Source organism: Cavenderia fasciculata (genome assembly GCF_000203815.1).
Source record: "Cavenderia fasciculata unplaced genomic scaffold Scf_EUAJFUG01CK1KI-5, whole genome shotgun sequence".
Lineage (NCBI taxonomy): Eukaryota > Evosea > Eumycetozoa > Acytosteliales > Cavenderiaceae > Cavenderia > Cavenderia fasciculata.
In genome coordinates this window covers 165,608-191,064 of record NW_004457637.1, presented here as the reverse complement: position 1 = coordinate 191,064, position 25,457 = coordinate 165,608, and the positions used below count along the sequence as shown (strand labels likewise).

Below are 25,457 nucleotides of genomic sequence, written 5' to 3'. Positions count from 1 at the left end.
TAATGAACCACACTTTATGATTTTCTTTTCTTATTCGTGTTTTTTTACAAACCAAAATTATTGTAGTTTTCTATACCCCCACTCTCTCTTTGTTAATTTGAACTTCCAAAATAATATTATTATTTTCGATGGGTTTTGAGGAGATGAACGAACAAACCAAAAAAAAAAAAAGAAAATAGCTTTTAAAATATATATATATATTTGTTATTATTAATAACCAAAATAATTATGTAATGATTAAATCTTTGATACTCAACAATTCTACTACTACGAATACTACAACTGCTACAACTAGATATATTGGATTATCTTGGAGGAGATACATGTCATCAATGACAAAGAAGAAACAATCATCACCAACAACAATCGTGCAAGCAAATAGTGTTGATGAGACGACGATTGTTAGATTAAATGTCAATGTTCATCCAAATGCAAAGCAATCTACTATTGTACAATTCACCGATGATGGATGTTTAGACTTGAGAATATCACAACCACCAATCGATGGTAAAGCAAATGATGAAGTCATTGATTTCTTGTCTGATGTATGTAACAAATAATAATAATAATAATATTAGGAACTTCTGAATCAATCTCTAATAAGATTATCTATTATAATTAGGAATTAAAATTAAAGAAAAGATTCATCACAGTCGATAAAGGTCTAAAGAGTAGAAACAAAGTGATCGCTATTGATTTATCTGAATCTTCATTGACAAAAGATACACTCTATACAACATTAAAAGAAAAGGTTGTCACTGATGAATGAACCATCCATCATCTTCATCATCATCATCTATGATGGTTCATTTGCTAAAGCATGTTATGGAATGTGTATAAACATGGATGAAAACCATGACAATATACCAATATGGAAAGACGAGTCCAACATGTGAAAATAGATATATTAGAATGGATCCATTTTCAAACTATAGGAATGTCCATCCAAGTTGTCGCCATCCTCATCATCGTCATCGTAGACAAGATAATAAATAAGTTGGTACTATTATTATTAATCTAGATTTATAAATTATAATGATTCATTTATTTTCTTGGTTCAACTCACGTTGTTTATCTCTTCTATCCATATCTCTATCTATATCTATATCTATTTAGGATAAAGATTTTAATAAAAGTGATTGAGTTGAAGTTGTACAAAACATGGTTTGAGTGCATGGATTAATATCAAAAGAGTCGATTGAAGAATGAGTGGTGGTTGTGATGAATGGAGTGACTGCCTTGTTGTATAGATCGAAAATGTTGGTTGTCATCATTGTATTCTCACGATTATAATCATATAGATAAACAAATCCATCCTCTGAACATGAATATAATTGATTTGATCTTGCTTTACTAAATTGTACTTCCCAAACTAAAATAATATTAAATAATAAATATTAATATAATTGTTTACAATATGTATGATATATATATCTTATCTTGGCTTACCATAAGATTGATGATTATTATTTTGATCGATAGCATATGAATTTCTAAAATCATATAATGTAACTTGACCCTCTGAATTACCAGTTGCAATGATATGTGATTGATCATGATGAACTGCTATACTGTGAATTGATGACACTTTGTTTGGAATATTATAACTATTATCAATTCCCATTTGTTGTTGTTGACCTTGTTGTTTAATTGTTTTAATTGGACCATTATCAGATTTAATACGTAGATCCCAGAATTTCAAAACTGCATTGGCTCCACTTGTAATGACTTCATTATTAGTCATAAATTTAATACTATTCAATGTTAGACCGTCTACATGTTCTATAAATATATATAAATAATAATAGTTAGTTATATTCACTTCTTCTACTTCTTCTTCTTATATTATCTTTGTTATTTCATACTATTTGAATAAATAAGATCACGAGTCTCTAATGAAAATAGATGCATTGCACCATCTGAACCAACACTAGCAACTGCATCACCCATTAGATTCAAATCAAAAGCATTCAATGAACCCTTGTGAATCTTTTCCCATCTTGCAGCTGGTTCTATTTCACATTGTAGATTCGATAGGAATGTGTCTCTTCCTTTACCACCTGTATTACTACCAATACCACTACTTCCATTATCAACCATCATATCACCATATTTAGATGGTAGATTGGTTACTTGAAACATGTATAAAGTACCATCAGATGTAGATGCCATTAATTTAGATGTAGATTCATTATTCTCTGATGACACTGCCACACTATTTACCCACTAGAAAGAACTAAATTAGTAATTCAATCCTCTATATATATAGACATTACATCTATAATCAAACATACCTTTAAATCAGTAACAAATGATGATTCACCAGATGATGATTGTGGAATGAGAAAGTATGCCAATTCAACAGGTTCCTCTTCTTGTTGTTGTTGATGTAATCCTTCCATTCCCCATAATGATACTCTATTTCTCTGTAATAACAGTAATAATCAGTTAGTATTATTGTGATTTGTATTTTGTAGATAGATATATATTACATTTTGATTCGTTCCCGTAGCAAATATATTAATGTCATTGAGTAATGGTTTATTGAAGCATCGTATCTTGTTGACCTTTTGTGTCAAATAATGTACTCTAGTTGGATTATTTACATATTCAAGTCCCATTCTCTACTACTGTATTCTATATTTATCTATCTATCTGTAAACAAACAGATCTTTGAAAAATGTAATACATAGAATTTTTGTCAAGATCATCAACCAACTCACACATTCGTCTGCAGCAATGAAATTCACAACAATCAACCAATGAACAACAATCAAAGAATAAATTAATTAATTTGAACAACAAAAAAAAGATACCTATAATATAACATTATAATATCTTTTAAATAAATAAGTAAATAAATATCTCAATTATTATTATTATTATTATCTACCGATGAAGAGTGATGATCATCGATAGAGCTGAAAGATGAACAAGAGCCGTTTTTTTTTAATACTTTTTTTTTAAAATTATTTTGTGTTTGTCCCATTCCTTTCATCCTCCACAGTGAATTCGCAACAAAGAGCCCCCCTTGTTGCTATTATTAATAATAATCCTCATCTTTTGGTTATTAGTTCTTCCTTAACATCATCATCATCATCACAAAAAAAGAATAGTAGTCGTAGTAGTAGTAGTAATAGTAGAAGATTAGCATCATCATACTTACACCTACACACACACAAAGATATATTCATTCATTCATTCACTCTTCCTCTCTTCCCTTTTATTTTGCATTCAAATATTATAATATCAAGAATTCTTTTAAGTACGATTTCTAGAGTATAGTTTTGTTGTTGTTGTTTCTTCCTTCCTTCTCTATTTATTATAATAACAAAAGTAAAATTAGTCAAAAATATTATTCTTTAAAATTGTAAGTAGTGTCTTTGATTCATTGATCAATCAACTTTTTACATATCTTACTTATTAACTTTTTACAGAGTAGTATTTATACATATATATATATAGTTAAAATCAATTAACAAACAAAACAAAAAAAATGGAGGAAAACAACTTGATCACTTCAATTGCAGCTACCTTTTTGCACCAATATTATACTGTCATGTCTACTGCACCACATGCTCTTGGTAAATTCTACACTGAAAGATCAACCTTTACAAGAAGAACTGGAGCTGGAGCTGATGCTACAGCTACTTTTGTTGGTGGAGATGTATGTCAAGTCTAAAAAGATAGATATTGTTGCATCTAATAATCAATATTAATTATGACTTATTATTATTATTATTATTATTATTTATTTTAGAAAATCCAACAAGAAGTAAACAAGTTAGGTTTTTTGGGATGTAGAGTTGGAGTTAAATCGATTGATGGACAAAAATCACCAAATGATGCTTTGTTTATCTCTTGCTCTGGTTTGATTAGTATCCAAGACGATGAGGAAAGATTGTTTTATCACTCTTTCTTTCTTGAAATGGTTGGACGTTCCTATTTCATTTTAAATGATGTCTTTAGTTTAATCGACAAGAGATTTGTTCAAAATCATACTCCTGATGAAGGTAAATAGATATAGATTTGAGGAGGAGGAAAGAATTCTTACAAAAGTGAACTGTTGGATTAATATGAAATGATTGATTTTTTTTTTTAGCCAATAAATACGTTCAAGAAGAAGAGGAAGAACAAGTAGTTGAGGAACCAACAATGAATGGTAATCATGGTGAACCATTAGAGACAGTTGTAGCCGAACCAGAACCAGTAGTTGAAAAGGTAGTTGTAGAGACTCCAGCTGCTGCTGCTGCTGCTGCTGCTGCTGCTGTTCCATCTGTTGCTGATACAACTGCAACTGCTGTTGCTACTGTTGTTCCAGTTACACCTGTAGTTGTTGAAAAGGAGGTAGCTACAGTTGCCGCTGTTGTAGTTGAAAAGGAGACCCCACCAACACCAACTCCAAAGACTACTGAGACCAAGCCAACCACTGCCACAGTTGCCAAGGCAGCTCCAACCTATGCAGAGATGATCAGTATGGCCAAGCCATCATCTGCCACCCCACAATCCACTACTCCACTTGCCAGCCCAACCAACCAGTCCACTGCCCCAGCTGCCGCTCAACCAGCCACAACTACCACTTCGACCACCAACAACAACAACAAAAACAACGACCGTCATCACCCAAACAACAACAACAACAACAAGGGTGGTGCCAACCAGTCAGCCGAAAAGAACAAGGATAATCACAAGGAAGGATGCACCATTTTCATCACTCCAACCGATCCCAACAATCATTTCGATCAAGACCAACACAAGCAACCCCTAAGATCACTTTTCACACCATTTGGCACCATAACAAATGTCAGAGTTCTCTCTAGTTATGCGTTTGTCGAATTTGAGAAACCAGAAACTGTTCAAGAAGTCTTGAACAAACGTTCAAAGTCTCCAATGACATTGGGAGACTCCATCACCTTAAAGATCGAGGAAAAAAGAAACCCTTTCCACAGTCGTCCACCATTTAAAAAGAATCAAAGATCTCAAGATAAACAACAAAATGAAAATATCAACAACAACAACAGTAAAAATAATGAAAACAATAATAATAATTTAAATAACAAACAACCTCAACAACCACAACAACAACAACAACCAAAAACAAGAGTACAATCACCAAAGCCAGTAAAACAACAACAACCACAACAACAACAACAGAACGATACTAAACCAATTAAAGTTAACTTGAATAAATAATATTTTGATTCTATTTATATTTAAAAAATAAATATAATATATACATGTTATAGTAATAATAATAATAATAAAAACAAATAAATATAAATTATTTTGGAATATCTATATTCCTTTTCTCTATTTATTTAACACAATCTAACTAACTATAAGTTACATGCTACTATTGCTAGTATTTAATTTTTTATCTTTCATATTTTGATGATCTTCTATTGATTGTCTAAGATTACGCATTTCAAAATATTTTTCTTTGTGGATTGCTTTAGTGTTGATAACTTGATTGTTGATGAATTTTGTATCGATAAAATTGAGATTGTAATAAAAGATGCTGGCTATTTCGTGTTTGTCAAAAGAGTCTGGGTCTTCCTTGTAGATTTTGAATGACTCTAATTTCTGAAGAACCGATGGGTCACGGTCATTGGGTGCCAATTGTTCGTAGGCCTTTAACAAACATGCATGGAGATCGTCTGAACAACGTGTCCAGAGTGGTGTATAGTGTTCAAGGAACACTCGTATCTTGTCGTGTGGTGTCAATTGTGCATTGATCATCAAATGAACCACTGCCTTTGAAACGGTAGCTCCCTTGAAATATTCTGGATGTTGGGAAATATAATGGTTGATAAGATCGGCTCTATCATTCTTTAATAATCTTTCAAAGAATAATCTATAAAATGCTCCCCATGTAATTCCAAATGATTGATTTCTAAAAGTAGTAGTAGAAGTAGAAGTAGATGTAGAAGTAGAGTTTGATTCTTTTTCTTGATTTTCTTCTTCTTCTTTTACGACATTTTGATTTTGTTGTTTAGTACCAACAACAATTGGAGTGATATGATTAATTAATTTTTTAGAGAGAGATTCATAATTATCATTATTTCCAAATTTCATTTCAATCACCTTGAATATAGTTGATAGGATGGCATTGTTGGGTGATTTAATAGTTTTGAATAACGAGTATGCTTCGTTGATCTTGTTGAGTGATAGGAGATGTTCAATCTCGCACTGTTGGAGACGGATGAGTTGGGGACGAATGGAGCGTGGGATGTGAAGGTTGGCGGTTGAGTAAAAGGGTAGTATTTCGGGATCACTCCAACGGCCAAGTGTGTACATGTGACGTGCAAACGACTCGATGGCGGCCACCGTGTAGATGAAATATTGTCCCTCAAAGTTTCTGCGCACCTGCAAGAGACGCTCGGTCTGGTTGGTGTTGCCGAGTGTAGATATGACGGCATTCCATACCAACGGACTAGATATAAAGGAGTGTTCGTGTTCGTGAGTTGTCAAGTGCGAAAAGGTCGAGTTGAAATTAGTCTGCAATCCAACGGCAAAGTCCTTGTCGTTGAATGTCATGACACGTGTCTCGGGTGGAAGGATCTGACGACAATCCATGTATGCTTGAATACCACCCATCTCGCGGATAGTGAGTGTCGCACGCAACAATAGGTCGCCAAATGGCAGTATACCAATGGAAAGGAACTGTTGCAACACAATATCGAAAATCTTGCTCACTGACGCCACCCCACTCGCCTTTTGAATTGCATCTTTCAACAACAAGTCATTATCGCTGATGCGAGGGATCGACAACATCTGCGGAGACTTGCTTTCACTGTTTATAAAGTTAAACATGATTGATAGACGGTTCTGCGATTCACCTTCAAGTTCTTTGTAGTTTCGATAAACCTCCATCTTTTTGTACGCGTATTTGTTAATGTTGACTTGCCAGTGTTGGAATAGTCGTGTATTCCAATTCGACTCTATTTCTAGCTCTTCCAAGCTCTTTTGTTCAGCTTCTGTCAGTGACTTTTTCTTTCGTAAGAGTTCAATGTTTCGATCAAACTCGGTTTGACGATCTTCGTGGTAGATTTCAAACATGGTCGAGGTTGTGTAATGGGGAGGTGTGTTGTAGTGTTGTGCGGAACGACCGAGATGCGCGAGTGCCTGACTGTAGTTGCCTTCGATGAGATAGTACGATACCATCGCATTGGTATAGTTGTAGAGGAGGAACTGTGTCTCTGGACGGACAAGTGTCAAGAGGAACTGTTCGAATAGATCGAGTACGAGATAGTTGCCAATCATCTCATTGTAGATGTAGAGCAGTGCAAAGTTGGCAGGCTTGGAGTTCATGACATAGGCAATCAACTTTGGAATCTCGTTGGGACGTTCGTGCAACATTCGCTCGAGAATGATCTGTGCCGATGGCGTAGAAATGACAATCTTGTTTTCGACGCACAAATCGTACACACGATACACCGACTCAAAGTCATCGGCATCGCGCAACGTCCTTATCAACTCGTCGAGTGGAACAGAGTGACGGTTGAGTGCATTTTGGATAAAGTAGTCGAGGAACCGCATATCCTTGCCATACTTTGAAAAGTAGGCAAAGATAGTCTCCATTGCCTTTTTCTGAATTGCCAGTACCGCGAGATGATCCTGTTTCATCTGTGCCTTCTCGGGTGTCAACGGCTCGACCGTGCGCGTGCCCGGCACGTAGGTGGTCTGCGGGCTGTAGTGAGCAAAGTCACGCATGCGTTGTGCAAGGCAATGCAACGATCGTCGAAACAGCGCAGCTACCTCTTCGCGGTCCACTACCATCGGGTATTTCTGTGTCTCGTCTCTAAAGATGATATGCAGCCAATCGTGCAGCTTGGGGTGGTCGCCCAGCAACACAGTCACAAACCGCTCGCTCAACAACGACGACAGCACCCATGCGGCCTCTTCATCGGTCGTGTGTTGCGAGTACGCCTTGATCAAGTCGATACGCTCCTCAACCTTTAGACACTTAAGTTCAGGCATTGAGAATCGCAACGCCGATTCTAACGATCGCTTTAGATAGATACGTGCAGTCTGTGTCTTGGAGTCGTTGACTGGCGAGTTTGATTTTGCCAACAAATACTTGAACACCAATACTTTGTGTGGTAGCTTGAGTTCCTTGTTTCGCTTGATCAGCTTTTGTACCATTTTCAAATCATCGACCGACAAAAAGTATCCCAAAAAGAATACAATCTTGCGATGGTCGTACAGGTTGTGTACAGAGTTTGGATTGTTTGGATTGGTTGAAGTGATCGTCTCCATATCTATCTTGGCATCCTTTATATATTTTTTAATCAACAGTTCCTCATACAATCGATGTAATCTTATCATTTGATGAGCCACTCTACCATTACCAATATGTACAGCTAAATATCTTTTCAATCTAAAAAAAAAGAAATAATAGATGAGTTGATTAGATACCAATCGTTTGTCTATTTCTTTTTCTTCTTCTATTTCTTCTTACTCTTGTGCAATCATATCTAGGTCACCTAATAAGAAACAATTACTTTCAAAGTCCAAGAATCCAATTGTCTTTAATTCTTCTCTTGAATATCTTAGTGCTCCATTTGCCAATATTCTTCTTTCTTTTGTCGTTGTCGTTTCTTCTTGTTTCCCTTCTTTATCTTGTTTATTATCATTTTTACCTTTTCTATTTTTGTCTTTTCTATCTTTGTTGTTTTGTTGATATCTCATTCTAAATGATGGATTATTCAAGTTATTATTATTGTTATTTGATGAAGAGGAGGTTGAAGTAGTCGTTGTGGTAGGTCTATCAATGATTACAGTCGAATAGAATCTACTCGTGAAAAAGGTATGATGATTAAATATACATGGATTGTTGTTGTTGTTGCTTGATGTAGATAGTCTGTTATATGTACTACTACTAATACTACTACTACTACTGCGACTATATGATCGACTAATAAAAGTGGTGTCACTTGTTGTTGATGTAGATGTCGATGTAGATGTTGATGATACAGTCGTCGCAAATGAACGAGCACCAATCAATAACGATCGACACAACGCACCACCACCACTATTGAGCATCATCATTATATAGTAGAACTATTCTAAACAAAACTGATGGCTGGTTAAAGTAAGTTGTTTGTTGCTTTGCTTTGCTGCTCTCTTGTTCTTCGAAGCTATACAATGCAGCAAGCAGCGTCAGTCAGCGTGTAATAACCCTCCTCGCTTAAAATGATCAGATTTGAATAGGTCAATTAATTTTGAACTTTTTTTTTTTGCTCACTGTTCTGTCTTTAAAATATTTATGATTGTGCAATAAAGAATATTTATTAATATTTGTTTAGGAATAAATATGAAACTATGTATATGTATGTATGTATATATATATTTGTATTTATACTTTTAAAGTCTAAATGGATCCATTTCAACGTTGGTCTTTTTAATAGAGGTAGATGCTTTGTGAAACTCTAGAGCAGCAAGACATCTACCAATAAAATAGGAATCAATGGGGTATCCAAACATTGCTGGTATCTCTTTACAAAGGGATCCATCAACGTTGACGATACCAGTGAAAAACATGATGAGGGTATCAGATGGTTGGTTGTAGTGGTATGATAAAGAGAAAGGGGCTCTCCCTTCAATACTGCTTTGGAGGTCGTAGAAGTGACAATTGAGCAAGAACGATGCATTCATGATCTCCAGCGAGGTAATCTTTTGTTCTTCATTGAAATCGGCCACGATGCCATCAAGTATCTCATCGGATACATCGATCATATTCTCCTCAATTTTGATAAAATAAATCATCAAGATATCTTCATTTGGAGAATACCTATATTGAATGTCACCCCAACTATGATCATTATGGGCTGTTGTAGTTTCCTGTGATAATGAATAAGATAACATTTGAAAAATATAATTTATATATATATATATATATATATTGTAGATAATTAATTATCTATTTAATTTAAAAATGGACAAAGAACTATTATTTTGAAGTGTTAAATAAATGTTTCTAGTCTTTTGTTTTTTTTTTTTTAAAGGAAGTATTTATAATTATTTATTTATTAATTAATCTTATCTACAAAATAGGTAATAAATGAAAACATGGATGTGGAGGGCATATAAATATCCAAATATATTTAAAATCCAGCTTCAATATCATTCAAACTACTACTATTATTATTATTATTGCTATTATTATTTCTGTTGGTGTAATGTCCTACAGCACCTCTATTTACAGCACTAGAGTTATTGTTATTGTTGTTGTAATTAATATGACTATCATCAAATAAACAAACAGATGCTATATAATTATTTCTCATAATCTAAATAAATAAATAATATCAATGTTAGTAAAGTGAATTGTTGAGATAACATAGTAATGCTTCTTTTGAATAATTCAATTTTACCTCAAAAATAATACCAGGATATCCATAAAAGAAAGTTGAACCAAATGGATTTGAAACTGATCCTCTATTGTTTACAACTGGTTTACCAGATTTACCATAGACTTGTTGTACTTCTTCCCATTTCATATCAGGGTGAATAGTTGGTAATGAAGGATCCATAACTGTATCAAGTCTTTGTAATTCTAGTCCTGATCCTGAATTATTCGAACCTCCTCCTCCTCCATTTACACCACCAGGTATTAATGGTAATGATGATGTTGGTGAAGTTGATAATGGTGAAATACTATTATTATTATTATTATTATTTTGTTGTTGTTGTTGTTTGTTTGAATCTATTTGTGCTACATTATTTTCACCACCAGCAACTGCATTATTGTTATTATTATTTGACTTTAATTTTCCACCTTCAGATATAGATTTCAATGCTTCAAATATAACTTTGGATGATCCATTTTGTACAATTTTAAATGAACATTTTGCATACCTATAAATCAAATTAAACAAATAAATTAGTAACCATACACTACACTACACTAACTATCTCTTTTGTTTAGTTTGATGACATACAAATTAAATTCATAATGAGTTGGAAAGTTTGTATGAAAGATTAATTTCTTTACAGTGTTTCTCTTGACATCAAACAAAACGTCGAGACCAAGATGGAAATAGTTGTAAAAGTAGTCTGGTGTGGTTGATCCTTCGACTTGATAGGTGTGAATTTTCATATTATCCTCCTCCTTGTGATATATTTTTGATGGAGGTCCCAATTCACTCAATACATCTTGAGGTGTCGATGAGAATGTTAAAATACAATTTCTTTTAATAAAATAAACTCCTTGATTTGGCTAAATAAACTTATATTGTTAATATATCTATATATATATATATATATATGATTGCTATCTTTGAGTAGCTACATACACAAATAATGATATCTTCTTGAGTTTGTGGATTTGGTATATTTGATAATGGATTTTTCATTTGTAGGCTGCTATATACAAAGATTTTTGATACAATGGGAGTTGATCCATCGGGTAACTCTACGGGCAATTCTGTACTTTCGCTATAGAGTGAATTGAATTTTGGTGGAATTGGGAAACTAAATGATAATCCCTATATTATAGTAAATAATATTAATTAATTAGTTTTGTGTACACACAAAGTAATTGTTGTCTAGAGTTGGTTGATTTACATACAGGATAATGTAAATGATAAACACTCTTTTTAGCATTGAAATCACCAGGATAGGAAGGACCAAACTTTGAATAAATATTTACAAATGTAGCGATATTGTCGCTACTGCTAAATGTCGATCCTCTGTACAATAGTGATAGCTTGGTGACATCAAAGATTTCAATGACACGTAGTCTCTGTGACGATGGTGCAAATCTTAACAATACACCATCATCAACTAATTTTAATACTATATCAATACTTAGTGGATCCTATATATATACACAAAATAGTAATCAATGTTTTGTTGTTGTTAATACTCACTCTACTTGTTTATCATCATCATCATCATCATTCATATGATATATATTGTTTTTATATTCTGTTTACATACAGCATCATTAAATATGATTTCAACCTTTCCAATTGATGCATTGTTATGTTTGATGATATTCAATGCCTCTGATATAGTCATACCAAGGATAAAGTCACCAAGACATTTTCCCGGTACTAGTTCTAGTTTTAAAAACATGTTATATGTTGACTAAGACAAGACTGTATAATATTATGATGTTACTGTTTTTGTTGTTGTTGTTACTGCTGCTGTTTATGTATGTTATAAATGAATGAATGAATGTAAATGTAATGTATAATATGCTTGTGAAAATGTATAATGTGCAAATCATGTGGGGTCTTAGAAATTAAAAATTAATTAAAAAAAATCAAATAAATTTATATGGTATGTGCATAGTCTGAACCTTGATTATTGTAATATAGTTTTTTTTTTTTTTTAATTATAGTAGTTAGTTAGTTGCATCAGTGATGATCAAAATCATTCCTTCTGATAACAATAATCAATATTGCTTTAATAGATCAGTTTCATTTTAATCATCATCATGTCATCTACATCAAAAACAATAACAACAACAACAAACAAACTTCGAGTTGTAGAAACCGAACAAAGTCTTGCTTTCATTTTGGATCAATCAGGCTGGTTGCACTTCTGTGACAGCATCTGATTTGATAGGTATTGGTTATAATACCGTTGCTTCTATTATCAGTGCTATCAATGATACCTATATGAGATACATTTTTCATGCATGAACGAAAACTCGGGAAGGGAGAATAGCTGGCCAAATGCGATAATGATTTTATCAATTTAAAAAGAGAAACAAAAAGATATTCGCATTTAGCCAGCCATTCTTTTACATCTCTATTGCTATACCTAATAATACCAATATTGTCTTGTTTATATTCTTTGAAGATGTGGATCTCCTGTAAAACGATGCCAACTCTTGTATTCGATGAGTCTTCAGACTCTGTAGAATGTGCATAGACTACAAATAAACCTACTTACCAATGTTGTGAGACTTGTCATCATTTGAGGATTGGCGGACAAAGGTTAAACAATCCAGCACCGAGAATAATGGATAGGCGCCTTGAAATGTTCGTAACAATTAATTTCCCTAAAGATCTGTCGGTACTACAATATCACAATGACTTGGTTCTTCGATTTGACAGCACTACTTGACCCAATCGAGCAACTGATACTCTTTTGGTACCTTAAAAAGGGAAATATGGTAGTAGTGTTGTCAAATCGCTAGGGGTGCTTTCGATGCGGGGAGCCAAAGACTGCCCAGTAAACTGCAATAATGCGACAATCCGTTAAAAGAAATAAATACTACTTTATATTTATAAATATATAATATTAAGAATAAGAATGAACACATGTTCATCCTACCTCCCAAAATACAGGTAGCCAAAAAATTAAAAAAAAAAAAAAGATAAAGTTCGTCTCGTTCGGTTTTGCTTGCTTTCTCTGACCATCCATCCAATTTGTGCGTGAGTAGTTTAAATTTCTTTCTTTCTTTCTTTGTATTACTCGGGATCTATACTTGATACACGTATTTGATCATTAAGAGAGAGAGAGAAAGAGTAAGAGAGTTATATATATATATATATATATAGTTCGATAGATAATAATGGCAGTATCTACAACAACAACAACAAACGAAGCTGTACCACAATGGAACAGCATCGACTTTAGCTCTGGTGGTAGTATTGTTAATGTCAGTCCTATCTTTATCGACAAGTAAGTTAAACTCCTCTACAACTTCCCTACCCTCTACTCTTTACTCTTACTTACTCTTACTCTACTCTTACTCTACTCTACTTGCATTTTGTTTATATAAATGATTATTATAGATATTTTATTACAAGTACATTGAATAAAGTAATCATATTTAATAATACAGAGAATATAAAGAGAGCAGAGATTGCGATGGAGTCATTCATCACATGTATGCATACACCAACCAAACAACTCAAAGCCGACCGCAACATGATCGTCGTGTCGATGATGGGGTCAGTCTCGGTCATTGAGCTCGACGCCACCCTCAGCAACATCGTCAAGTCAAAGGCTGTCAAGATTGCAGACATGATCACCAACATGGCCACTGATCCATCCAACCCAACCATCCTCTACATCACCACTCCATCTGGAGTATTACGTCGTAATATCTCTGATATTATTGATTCTTTGGATAATCAAACACCCTCTACTTCTACCTCTACACCAACTAAACAACAACAACAACAACAACATCCTCAACAACCATTATACCAAATACGTATTTCAAATCTTAGTATCAATACACCAGATGATGTGATTACACAGTTTTTAGGTCAACCTCAACAACAAACAAAAAAAGGTCAAAAACAACAACAAGAATTATTATTATATAAAGTATATCATGATACTACTACATCGGCAATTGTAACAGTCAAGGATGAGAAACAAGTACAGACGATTATTGCACTCAAGAATGGTCAACATGTTGGCAATAAAAAGGTGTCGATCGAACGTGTAGAGAGCCAGGTGGCAGCTGCATCGACACATGCTACCGATAGCTTGATCACTGGCACCTTTTTACGCGGTATTGGTGTGAGTAGCGACGGTCAGTATGTGGCTGCCTACTCAACCTCCAAGGCATACGTCTGTCACGTGCCAACCAAGGCAGTTCGCAGAATCGCCTCGGAGCACCAACTCACCACCCTCGAGTTCTCCCCTGAATCTGGTTCAACCTCTCTATCCTATGGTACAATGAAAGGTAGAATCTATACTGTCAATGTATCATCTCTCTTTGAACAAAATAATCAAAATCAAAATAATCAAAATAAGAATAATAAGAATAATAAGAAACAAGGAGATAAGGAAACAATGACAACTGGAAACTTTGATAGATCATATTTACATTGGCATCCAGGACCCGTTACAGCTATTGCATACTCGGGTGATGGAAAGTTATTGGTTTCTGGTGGATTTGAACAAGCGATTGTTATTTGGAAGTTGTCACTTGGTCAAAGAGTTGTAGTGCCTAGATTGGGAGGGACGGTCCGTTCGTTGAGCATCCAGGGTAATTTGGTCGCTGTCGCATTGTCGACCAACGCGATTGTGTTTATCGACGTGCTCGAGCGTACTGCTCACCACCGTATCACTGGTATTCGATACGGCGAGAATAACCCGATCGAGTCGTTGCACGCCGATGCGCTGACCGACTCGCTCGTCTTTAACGGACAAGATGGGTACGTGCAGTTTTACAACTTCCAGCACAGCGCCATCCGCCAGCTCACCGTCGCACCACCCCTCAACACGGTCATCCCCACCACCATCCGTGGCTCCAAGACACCTGCCAACTCACCCAACGGCGTCACACTCGACATCCACGTCAATGAACCCAAGGTTGCTTTAGTGGCCTTGCACGCAGCCGAGAAGATCATGGCCACCTATGAATACGTGCCAACCAACACGAAAACAAGCAGCAGCAACGTTGGCCACCACGACGACACGTTTGCCGACAAGATTGTCAAGTTTTGGGACCGTTCCAAGAAGCAGCCTACCTTGGCCTACAGCATCGCGCTGCCACACAAGGATATCGTCACGGCCATGCAGTTCCATCCAACCCTACCTATCCTCGCCACAGGCAGTGTCACTGACTTCAAATTGTGGAAGCGTGTGTTGGTCGAAGGTACTCCTATTTGGAACTGTATCTTTACGGGTAGTCAACAAGCTCTCAAGTGCTCAGCCATCTCCTTTTCATTGGATGGGTCAACTGTCGCCTTTGCAACAGGTCATGTTGTTAGTTTGTGGTCGGTGTGTGCTAGTCCTGCCTTGGTTGCAACGATCAGTCGTACGACATTGGATCCATTGGCCAGCGTCCATTTCCTCGCCAACCCCGCACACATCTTGCTCGTCTACAAGACCAAGGGTGCGTGCGTGTGGGATGTGACCACCAATGAAGAGGTGCTTGTCATCCCATCGACCCCCTACGCATGTGCCGTCGATGCACAACGCGAGCTTGTCGCACTCGCCTTCTCGGTCGAGCACGGCAGTTCGTCACACTACTCGAATGGCATGGACGCCAACGCAATCGTCATCCTCAACCAGGCGTACGAGCTCGAGCACATCTCGTTCCACCCCTCGCGCACCACCCATCTCGCCTTTGGCAAGGACCACGAGCACGGCCACGCCCTCCTCTACTACACCATCCACCACAACTTTATCTCGGCACTCACCACCTCGCCAGAGAGCATCTCGGCTGCCAACGCCCGTCTCCTCGAGGCCAACAACATCAGCATGATCCGTCGCGAAGAATCTGTCAACCAACGTATCGACCTCTTTAAACAAAAGTCTCAACCCGGTACCGAAGACGGAGGTGACAAAAAGAACAAACGTTCCACCACCTCTGCCACCTCCACCGCCAACATCAAGGATAGCATTTTGGAGGAGCTCCAAGAAATCGACCAAAACACCCTCTCTGTCACCAACCAATCTTCATCCGATCTCTTCAACTCTGCCTCTCATATTATTCCAGGTGTTCAATCAATCTATCAATCGTTTATGGATTCAATGTTGATCACCAAGAATTCTCAAGCCGACCAAAAGGATCAAGACATTGAAATGAAAGACGGTGGAGAAAAAAAGAATAAGAAATCAATTTTAAGAAACAAAAATAAGAAATCAGCAAATGTCAACAGTGCTACCAATACTACTGTTTCTACTGCTGTTGTAGTAGAGGAAACACCAGCTCAACCAAAAGTAAATAAGAATTTTAATAGAAATTACAAGTCTGCTAGTACATCTACAACCACTACAACTACAACTGCATCAACTTTACCAACAACACCATCACAACCATTGACACCATCGAAAAAAGAAAAGAAGGGTAAATTTAGTAAACTTAAAAATTTCTTTGACAATGATAATGAAATAATAACAGAAGATAATAAGAGAAAGAGAATAACTGATAGTAATAATAATAATAACGAAACTGAAAATAATCAAACTGAAGAAAAGGTTCAAGAACCAATCAAAAAATCATCTAAAAAGGAAAATACTCCAGAACCATCTCCCAATGTTCAAACTCCATCTAAAAAAGCTACTCCAAAAAAAGCAGCTTACAAAAAAATAAATAAATAAATAATTTAATATATAAATATAAATAGTAAAAATAGATAAATATTAATATTTGTTATTTAGGAATCAATCAAAAATAAAGAAAATGATTTATTTAATTTAAATTTTTTGAGTAATAATGGTTGTGTGACGGTTCATTTTTATATATTTGTTATTATTATTATTATTGTTGTTGGGAGGGAGTTGGTGGAAAGATGGAGGGAGAGGAAACAAACAAAATTGGTTTTAAAAAATTTATATGCCTCAAACCAATTTATATTATATTTATCCTGCCCCTTTATCCACAATCTATATGCCTATATATATATATATTTGTTTGTTTGTTTGTTGTTTTTTAAGCCTCTGTCCCAAAGTAGTAACTACTTTAGGATACGCCATGTACTTTTACTTTTGTAAGATACATGATTTAAATGACAATCGATGATGGTTGTGAACTCTTGTTGTCCATGGTCGACATCTCAGCACGTGATTGAGTGGTAGCTCTACGGGATCTAGTCAAACTACGGTTAAAGTGGAGGGTTGGTTCTTCATACTCGATATCCTTGGTCTTGACTTGAGTTCCATAGTAGAAACTCAAAAAGAAAATGGTGCCCTCAAAACAGGGGACGATCACGAAATTGGCAAACGACATGTAGTCAAAGGGTGGAGCAAAGACAAGTGACAAGATGGAAGCGGTACCACCAAGGAAATCCATGGCCACAAAGATACGACTGAGACCTTCGGCAGATTGAGATTTGAGGATTTCATAGACAGCTGGAATAAAACCACCAGCCATCAAAGAAGCAGAGATAATTGTAATGGTCAAAGAAATTTCAAAATCATAATCTATGAAATGATCCAACAGCGCATAGAGACCATATGCAATACCAACAGATACAGCTATAATAATTGCTAATGAAATATATAATTTCTTTGGATCAATTTTTCTAAATAGAAAAAAAAAAAGAGAGATAGATATTTTGAAAAAAAAAAAATCCAGGATGGTTAGAGAAAACGAATAATTCGTCAACGGGTTTGATGATGAAGAATGATCACATCCTATTTTGTTCGACAACTGCACTATACTCTAAACTATATACATACTTATCGTAATAACAATGTTGAAATAAAATGACAAGAATTAAAATTGAAAAGAGAGCAATTTGAAGGATAAGAGGAACGGCACTCTCTGTAGCCACAAGGTAAGGGCAAAACACGAGACCTCCAATATACCAACAACTAAAACAGAGAATAGATACACCCTCTGTACTCTTTCTAATATAATTCCATCTGATTTGTGGTAGTAATTGAATACTCCATAAAACAACTCCAATATATCCAAAGACATTTGCTGCGGCAGGACTGTCCATTTTATAATCTCTATATATTTAAATAAAAAAGTATATATCTCTTCTGTTTATAATGGTTCCTATTTAAAAGGGAATTGAGGTGAACTTTAAACTAAAACTATAATTTTTTAATAGTAAAATTTTAAAATGTTTGCTTGGTCCTATTGTCTCGTCTATTTATGCTTTTGAGGCCCACCTCGACTTTTTTCTTTGGATGGGTTCTTTTAAAATAATGGTTTGAAGATGTAGGAGGAAGATATGTGATGATGAGAGGGAATAAAATATCCAACACTGAAGAGTTGACTTACTCTTTTCGATTTTAGGTGTGTGATGTCATGAGGCCACCTTTCACCTATCAACCCCACCATGGTTTTTGAGAAATCCCAAGTCTAGATTTCTCTGACGATCGTTTGAAAATATCCGTGTCCACGAGCTTTAATAGACATTTTCAAACCATCGTGATGATGTGTAGTTGCGAATATAATGTCGAGTTGTAACCCATCCGTGTCACAAAGTTATTGGATTTTATTCGTTATCGCGCCGAGAAAGCATCGATTCGTACACTGACCGGGTATGAAAGCGTCGTATCTGTACCCAACCTTTGATATCTTTTATTGATATTATTTGTAATCACAAATAATCTTGTGTGTCATGAACTATGACTTTAGTTCATTGTTTGATCATTGTGTGATTCAAATAATATCTTTCTGATTGTGTTGTTACAGATACACATGCGATAATGATAGAGATAATGACAAAGAAAGTTCAAAGACGCTAAGTTTTATAAAACAAAAAAAAAATTAATGGGGAGAAAATATAATATTTTCGATTTTGTTGGTGATCATATAATTATAATTTTTGTTATCTATACCAAATGTGAGCAGTATCTTGCATTGTGGCCCAAAGGACAACTTTTGAGCCGCACCATGAAACTTTTAATACTCAGATTTAATTTTTTTTATTTAATTATTTTTCATGGTTGAAGATCATTCGTTTCATTGTGCTACTAAAAATCTAAAAGAATAAAAGAAGATTAATTCTTTTAAAAGAAAGTGTTGTAAAGAGTGATTAAAATGAAGAAAAGAGATAAAGAAGGAGTGATGAATGAAGCAGCACTTGGAGGTTGTTCAACACCAGTAGCAGTTGTCATTGGTTCGCCAGTAGTCATTGGTTCACCGGTAGTTGTAGTGGTCATTGGCATACCAGTGGTAGCAGTTGTCATTGGTTCACCAGTAGTTGTAGTGGTCATTGGCATACCAGTAGTCATATTCATTGTCATACCAGTGGTAGTAGTAGACGAATCATTTCCATTGATGGTAGATGAATTGGTCAACATGTGAATCAACGATCTGGCAGGTGTGAGTGGACACACTTGTTGAGTTCTGACATCAGTTGTCCAGAGGGTACAGTTGGCAGCGTCACATGTGTTTTCACATCGGTAGTTGGTGATACCAGTGTCGTTGCACACTGACTTGATGTATCTCTGTACCGAGATGGTCTCGTTGGTTTGTGGGTTGGTACGGGTGAGATTGCCGGCCCAGAAACACGAGCCGTTGACAAAGGAATCGACAATGATACGGTCACAGGTGACGTTGGACGACGACGACGATTGATTACCTTGGCTACCATTGTTGTTGGGATTCAAAGTGACAAACAAGATACGGGAGCAGTATCCTTGGACACGGGCTGGAGTGGTCTGGGTATTGTTGACGAGGATATTACGGTATGACTGAAGATTAGAGCTACTGTTGATACAAGTATTGAGAGCATACGGACCACCGAGTACACCGTAGAGCGAACAATTGGTAATTTGTCTCGACGAGTCTGTCAAACTGACATTGAAGCAATATTTCGAACTAGACAATCCTATTGGATTACCGATACATCCAGCTCCACTATAGACAATAGTTCTCAATTCCAAACCATAACTAGCAATCACCAAACTTGCCAAAATCAATAATACTAATTTAAACATTATTTTATAGATTGAAACAGATAATAATTAATTTTAATTATTTTTATGTATATATATAAATTTATATGTATGTATTTTTGTAAAGTTAAATGATGTGATAATAATAATAATACCTCCAAAATAGGAATAGGAATGAGAGTAGCGTCATCATCAATATATAAATAAAAAATAATTAATAATTAATTAATTATTAATTAATTTTATTTTGGTAAAAAGGGAGGTCTGCAAGTCACAGTTAAAATTATTATTATTGTAATAGTCTAGAATTATGTATCATCATCATCATTCCTTTCGCATCTATTCTCCTTGCTTTTTCAAGTTTTATTGATAAAAACTAATCTTGTTCAATAGTAATTTTGTGTATGACTTCTCGTCCAGTGCCTTCTTAAAGTTTATTATTATTATTTCTCATAACTTTGCCTCATTTTTTTTGTACCCTCTAATATATATTTATATCTTGTACCTAGATGAAGTGTTAAACCATCCTTGTTGGTCATTTCTTACTACTGTTTTCAAGATTTGAAATAAATCTTTTTTTTGCTTCATCAAATCAATCAAAAGTTATACAACGTTTACTCGATCTAATAGAATCTTTTCTTCAATCTGGTGTAAATCTCTATTGAGTGAACTTTGTTGATTACATTGACCCAATTCAATTTAAATATGTATGTTGTGTTGAATAGATTTTTTAATAATATTAATAATGAACAAAAATACTTATACTTTCATATACTACCAACAGTCATCATCACGAATATTCCCAATAATGCTAAAGCTATTATTATATAAAACGGGAGCTAGACAAAAAGAAAGGGCAGTGGGCATTATACAAAAGATAGGAGCAAAGATGGGAATGAGGTATTTTGCAAGAAATCTATTTGAAATGATACAACACTTTATCAAAACCGGAGAAAAGATTGAAATTGCACAACAATTTCTTCAAAAGAGTTCAAAAAGACATTGGAGGGATTGGAATTATTTTTCTATTTATCTCCCATCCATTATGAAATCAGTCATTGCTCAACTCAATCAAACTCAAAATCCCCAACAAAAACGTCGCCTCTTTATTTCTTGTGGGGAATGATTGAAGACTGTAATAACTATATAGATACTTGGTAAATATATAATTAGTTTGAGAGGTATATAATAATAATAATATATAGATATATGAATATATAGAATATATAGATAGTAATAATGACTTTAGATTAGATTGTAAATGATTATTAATTATAATAATAAAAGATGAATAAATAGAATGAGTAATATTATAGTAATAATGAATAATGAATATAGAATAGAATATATAATATAGAATCTCTTTATTGGATTATTCTAATCCTTTTTATAGTTGTTGATCCAGACGACTAACTGACGATGGTTAGTCGTTAGTATTTTATCCAAAATACTTTACATATTTGACTTGTCCTAACCAGGATTGAGTATATTGAGTTCAATGAGATATCAATGAAATATCATTGAGATATCATTGATTTTAAACAATCTAGATCTAACAAAGACGTGTATCCATATTTCCACCACTTGATTGACCCAATTGTATGGCATCTGGTCAATGTCAATATGATGTTCCTCATTTTAAAGGTAGTAGTGGTCAATGAAGGCATCAATCAAAACAGTCAACTTTTATTCGACCGTTTCATGCAATCATTGATGGATCCACCACCATCAAAGATGAAGACACATCCATGGTACTTAAGGATTAGAGCAAGTAATCAAATACAAGTATTCAACAAATGTGATAATGAATATTGTCAAAAATTGGAGATAATCTCTGAAAAAGAATATACAGATGAATTATCAGAGAATAGGTATAAAGATTTTGAATCGACACTAGTTAATTGGATTAAGGTTCATTCGATTTTATGTTCCATCTATTGTTTGTAAATGGGAATTATTATGTGATAACCAAAAAGACAAGGTAAAAGTAGTACTAGATTATTATCCTAAAATAGTACCACTATTACTAGAGAATAATACCATCACGGATCGCTGTGATGGCTACCAATACATGGCAAAGTCTTTTTGGAAAATAATCAAGATACTCGTCACAAAGAAGGAACAACAACAACAACAACAACAACAACAATGTCAAATGCACTTGGAAATGATACACCAAATGATGATCGATCTGGTTGAAAAAAGCCAGGACAACCATGTTTACTTGTTGTTGCAGGTATTGTGGAACACAGTTCAGGATGAAGATGGCAATACTGATGACCATTATGAATGCCTATTTAACTTTATTCCTCCCGTAAAAATTTCGATTTTTTACAAACTGCCTGACTTTGAAAAATTTATCACTATTTGCTTTATTGTTGTCAGACAGGTGGAGAACCGCTCGAACGGCTTGAAATTGGTTCCTTGACATCATATTTATTATAGGTTGGTACCCTTTACCATCGGAACGCCAATAATCTGCAATTGAAGGCATGTCAACCCTTCCCATTTCGAGTGTAATTGAGAAAAAAGTGTTGAGTATTTCCTTGGTCATGTAGGAATGAAAAAGACTCTTGAAAGCTTTATCCAAGCCTTTTTGCTTCATATATATGTTGGTCTGATCGATTATGAGCTGATAGATACTTTCATCAAACATTTTGGAAAAAGTTTGAATGATCGATGTAGGTTTGTTCTTTCCACAATAACCCGCCTGATAATTTTTGAATGTTTTTGTATGAGTAGAAAATCCTATCTTTACCCAATCGTTCTCTGAACTATCTCCACCTGTCAAAATAGCGTCTATTAGGTCACTTTTTTTCCCCTTTGCACTAATATGTAACTTTACCATGATTTGCTTCAACTTTTCCACATTCATATCCTGTAACATCTCTAAAGTATACTCTATTTATCCAATTTAAATAGGTTAGATTTGTTTGCAACCATTCAAATGCTATTAATATCTTACCTTCCCTGCCCTCTTCCATTTCGACAATTGATTCCCCTATCTCTTCCTCTCCATCTGATAGATTTTCGTTGATCTCTACCTCTTTTTGACCCTTATTTTTTGATGGTTTGGCCATGATAATGTTAATCTCTTTTTAAATCCAAATCTAATAATTAATATATCATTTAAAAGTACTCGTTGAGACGAAGATGATATTGCCAACCATTTTTTTAAAAAATTCGAATTCTTTTTTATTTTTACTCTGCAATTCTAACTACCAACCGATGAACCAACACCAATCTTTAAAGGAATTTTTATTTTACTCGAATGTCATCAATTGGACTCGTCATATCGAAGGTCCGGTCCAGCAACGTACCATCAATCAGCAATTTTGACCCTCTGACCGGTGTTGCTCCCTAGAACTCGAACTTTGTCAAAATTGAATCTCTGATAATAATTCAAACAAGGTTACCAATTACACATAGGCTGCAATATTGTCCCAAAGTTGGTTCATCTAAACAAATTATCACTTCATTATCTTCATCTCACGCTCCTACTATGCTAAAAATCTCACCCTAAAATCACGACACCCTATTTTTTACCTCTCTCAGCACAAAGCATCACCATACTACTTTTTTTTAATAAAATCCTATTTTTTTATTTAGAATGATAGAGCTCGACGAGATTGATCTATCCATGCTACTATCATCTTATAAAACCTAATTCTCTTTTATAAAAATCATAAAAACATGTAAAAAACTCCACGGGAGGCTCAGAGTTAATCAATTCATCACAATAGTAGATGATGATAACTTTTTGTTGAAAAAAATAAATACTTGGGGTCTCTCACAAATTTATATAAGTTTTGCGAAAAACCCAGCGCAGTTGTTTTGACTCACATTTGTAATAAATTATTTTTATTATTTTATATAGATATATTATTATTTTAATACAATGAACAAACAACAAAAACAAGAACAAGAAGAAGAAGAAGAAGATAAAGAAGAAGAAGAAGAAAGCAATAATTTAATATTATTACCAAACCTACCATTCTTGATACAAGCAAAGATATTTGGATATGTAAACGAGATTGGTTGGGACTTGGTTTGTTCGAGATTCTTTAAACTTGCATCATCAATCTTTACAACACTAGACTATCGATTGATAAAGAGAGAATGCAACGTATACGATCATCTTCTTCATCCTTATTGTGCTTTGAAAAAGATTAGTCATCTCGTCATATCAAATGTAGATTGTCTTCTCTTGGGCCATGATAAACCTACAATTGAACTAGGTCAAGGTGATAATGCATCTATTTATAGTGACTTTATCAAAGATAACGATGAAGACGATGACTTTGATGAAGATATGGATGAAGAGGAGTATTTTAAGATAATCGATGCAAAATGCAAGAGCATTCATTGTCATGGTTGTTATGCAAGCTGTTTGGATATGGACACTAGTCAACGTAAACAACGATACCCCAATCTTGTTAGTGTTTATGGTGGTTATTGTGACGCTCTCATGGAGTATGTGCAACAAATCGAAAGCTTGCATATTGTCTTTGATCAAGATTATGGTATAGATTGGGACATTTCAACTCTCATTAAAGAGTGTCATAATCTGGAGCGAGTCGAGATGACACAAATAGATCCATATGCTCGCCACGACCTTCTAGGTTCCTATCTTTTTTACTTTTTCTATAGTTGGGCCTATTTAAAGCAAATTATAGTTGTATGCCCTTCTTTGGAAATCGAAAATGATTTCAATATTACTTTGGTACTCCAAAGACATTTAAATTGGATTCAAACATTCCAAGTTACTGCGTGCTTGCAAGAATACTCAGAGGAAAATAAAAGGTCAATGATCAAAGACCTTCAAGAAACAATCAACAAGATGAAAAGTAATAGGCCCACTGAAAGAGTAGAATCATTTATTCAATTTTTTGATAAAGACGAATACCAAGTACATTCTTGTTCAAATCCAATACAACCAAAAACTTATTATTTCGATGATGACAATAATACTTTACAATCATTGTTATTGGATAATGACAAAGAAAGAAATGTAAAACTTTATGTCAATGTTCAATAAAAACTAGAAACCCCAAGCTATGAGCCAATTCACTTGAAAAATATTACTATTAATTATGATATTAATTACCACAACAACAAGATTCAATCACAAATGGGTTGTTATTAATAGCATTTATAACATTTGCAAGAGA

General features: G+C 34.7%; 13 protein-coding genes across 13 annotated transcripts; 6 read left to right on the top strand and 7 right to left on the bottom strand.

The window, feature by feature from the left end:
• Window positions 1-233: 233 nt before the first annotated feature.
• On the top strand, window positions 234-769 carry DFA_10696 (uncharacterized protein; the record flags this gene model as incomplete). Its single annotated transcript, XM_004351287.1, has 2 exons — window positions 234-545; window positions 623-769. 2 exons carry the CDS (start codon window positions 234-236, stop codon window positions 767-769), a joined length of 459 nt encoding a protein of 152 aa, XP_004351339.1.
• Window positions 770-855: 86 nt separating this feature from the next.
• On the top strand, window positions 856-996 carry DFA_10695 (uncharacterized protein; the record flags this gene model as incomplete). The annotated part of the gene is made up of 1 exon (XM_004351286.1): window positions 856-996. The coding sequence occupies one exon, from the start codon at window positions 856-858 to the stop codon at window positions 994-996; it is 141 nt and encodes a 46-aa protein (XP_004351338.1).
• A 116-nt stretch (window positions 997-1,112) lies between these two features.
• nup43 (WD40 repeat-containing protein) lies at window positions 1,113-2,621 on the bottom strand (the record flags this gene model as incomplete). The annotated part of the gene is made up of 5 exons (XM_004351285.1): window positions 1,113-1,372; window positions 1,450-1,782; window positions 1,866-2,226; window positions 2,295-2,426; window positions 2,493-2,621. 5 exons carry the CDS (start codon window positions 2,619-2,621, stop codon window positions 1,113-1,115), a joined length of 1,215 nt encoding a protein of 404 aa, XP_004351337.1.
• Window positions 2,622-3,559: 938 nt separating this feature from the next.
• Window positions 3,560-5,193, top strand: DFA_10693 (RNA recognition motif-containing protein RRM; the record flags this gene model as incomplete). Its single annotated transcript, XM_004351284.1, has 3 exons — window positions 3,560-3,667; window positions 3,761-4,013; window positions 4,103-5,193. 3 exons carry the CDS (start codon window positions 3,560-3,562, stop codon window positions 5,191-5,193), a joined length of 1,452 nt encoding a protein of 483 aa, XP_004351336.1.
• A 121-nt stretch (window positions 5,194-5,314) lies between these two features.
• DFA_10692 (uncharacterized protein) lies at window positions 5,315-9,051 on the bottom strand (the record flags this gene model as incomplete). Its single annotated transcript, XM_004351283.1, has 5 exons — window positions 5,315-5,328; window positions 5,352-6,433; window positions 7,058-7,801; window positions 8,309-8,380; window positions 8,462-9,051. 5 exons carry the CDS (start codon window positions 9,049-9,051, stop codon window positions 5,315-5,317), a joined length of 2,502 nt encoding a protein of 833 aa, XP_004351335.1.
• A 315-nt stretch (window positions 9,052-9,366) lies between these two features.
• Window positions 9,367-9,867, bottom strand: DFA_10691 (uncharacterized protein; the record flags this gene model as incomplete). Its single annotated transcript, XM_004351282.1, has 1 exon — window positions 9,367-9,867. One exon carries the CDS (start codon window positions 9,865-9,867, stop codon window positions 9,367-9,369), a length of 501 nt encoding a protein of 166 aa, XP_004351334.1.
• A 239-nt stretch (window positions 9,868-10,106) lies between these two features.
• On the bottom strand, window positions 10,107-13,380 carry DFA_10690 (UPF0183 family protein; the record flags this gene model as incomplete). The annotated part of the gene is made up of 9 exons (XM_004351281.1): window positions 10,107-10,292; window positions 10,377-10,860; window positions 10,944-11,221; window positions 11,298-11,489; window positions 11,573-11,821; window positions 11,944-12,065; window positions 12,593-12,886; window positions 12,907-12,987; window positions 13,374-13,380. 9 exons carry the CDS (start codon window positions 13,378-13,380, stop codon window positions 10,107-10,109), a joined length of 1,893 nt encoding a protein of 630 aa, XP_004351333.1.
• Window positions 13,381-13,531: 151 nt separating this feature from the next.
• wdr75 (WD40 repeat-containing protein) lies at window positions 13,532-17,028 on the top strand (the record flags this gene model as incomplete). The annotated part of the gene is made up of 2 exons (XM_004351280.1): window positions 13,532-13,641; window positions 13,770-17,028. The coding sequence occupies 2 exons, from the start codon at window positions 13,532-13,534 to the stop codon at window positions 17,026-17,028; spliced, it is 3,369 nt and encodes a 1,122-aa protein (XP_004351332.1).
• A 403-nt stretch (window positions 17,029-17,431) lies between these two features.
• Window positions 17,432-18,374, bottom strand: DFA_10688 (uncharacterized protein; the record flags this gene model as incomplete). The annotated part of the gene is made up of 2 exons (XM_004351279.1): window positions 17,432-17,951; window positions 18,109-18,374. The coding sequence occupies 2 exons, from the start codon at window positions 18,372-18,374 to the stop codon at window positions 17,432-17,434; spliced, it is 786 nt and encodes a 261-aa protein (XP_004351331.1).
• Window positions 18,375-19,395: 1,021 nt separating this feature from the next.
• Window positions 19,396-20,328, bottom strand: DFA_10687 (uncharacterized protein; the record flags this gene model as incomplete). Its single annotated transcript, XM_004351278.1, has 1 exon — window positions 19,396-20,328. One exon carries the CDS (start codon window positions 20,326-20,328, stop codon window positions 19,396-19,398), a length of 933 nt encoding a protein of 310 aa, XP_004351330.1.
• Window positions 20,329-21,094: 766 nt separating this feature from the next.
• On the top strand, window positions 21,095-22,485 carry DFA_10686 (uncharacterized protein; the record flags this gene model as incomplete). The annotated part of the gene is made up of 3 exons (XM_004351277.1): window positions 21,095-21,186; window positions 21,837-22,225; window positions 22,388-22,485. The coding sequence occupies 3 exons, from the start codon at window positions 21,095-21,097 to the stop codon at window positions 22,483-22,485; spliced, it is 579 nt and encodes a 192-aa protein (XP_004351329.1).
• A 104-nt stretch (window positions 22,486-22,589) lies between these two features.
• Window positions 22,590-23,366, bottom strand: DFA_10685 (uncharacterized protein; the record flags this gene model as incomplete). Its single annotated transcript, XM_004351276.1, has 3 exons — window positions 22,590-22,632; window positions 22,740-23,070; window positions 23,132-23,366. The coding sequence occupies 3 exons, from the start codon at window positions 23,364-23,366 to the stop codon at window positions 22,590-22,592; spliced, it is 609 nt and encodes a 202-aa protein (XP_004351328.1).
• An 818-nt stretch (window positions 23,367-24,184) lies between these two features.
• DFA_10684 (uncharacterized protein) lies at window positions 24,185-25,324 on the top strand (the record flags this gene model as incomplete). Its single annotated transcript, XM_004351275.1, has 2 exons — window positions 24,185-24,759; window positions 24,937-25,324. The coding sequence occupies 2 exons, from the start codon at window positions 24,185-24,187 to the stop codon at window positions 25,322-25,324; spliced, it is 963 nt and encodes a 320-aa protein (XP_004351327.1).
• Between the last annotated feature and the right edge of the window lie 133 nt (window positions 25,325-25,457).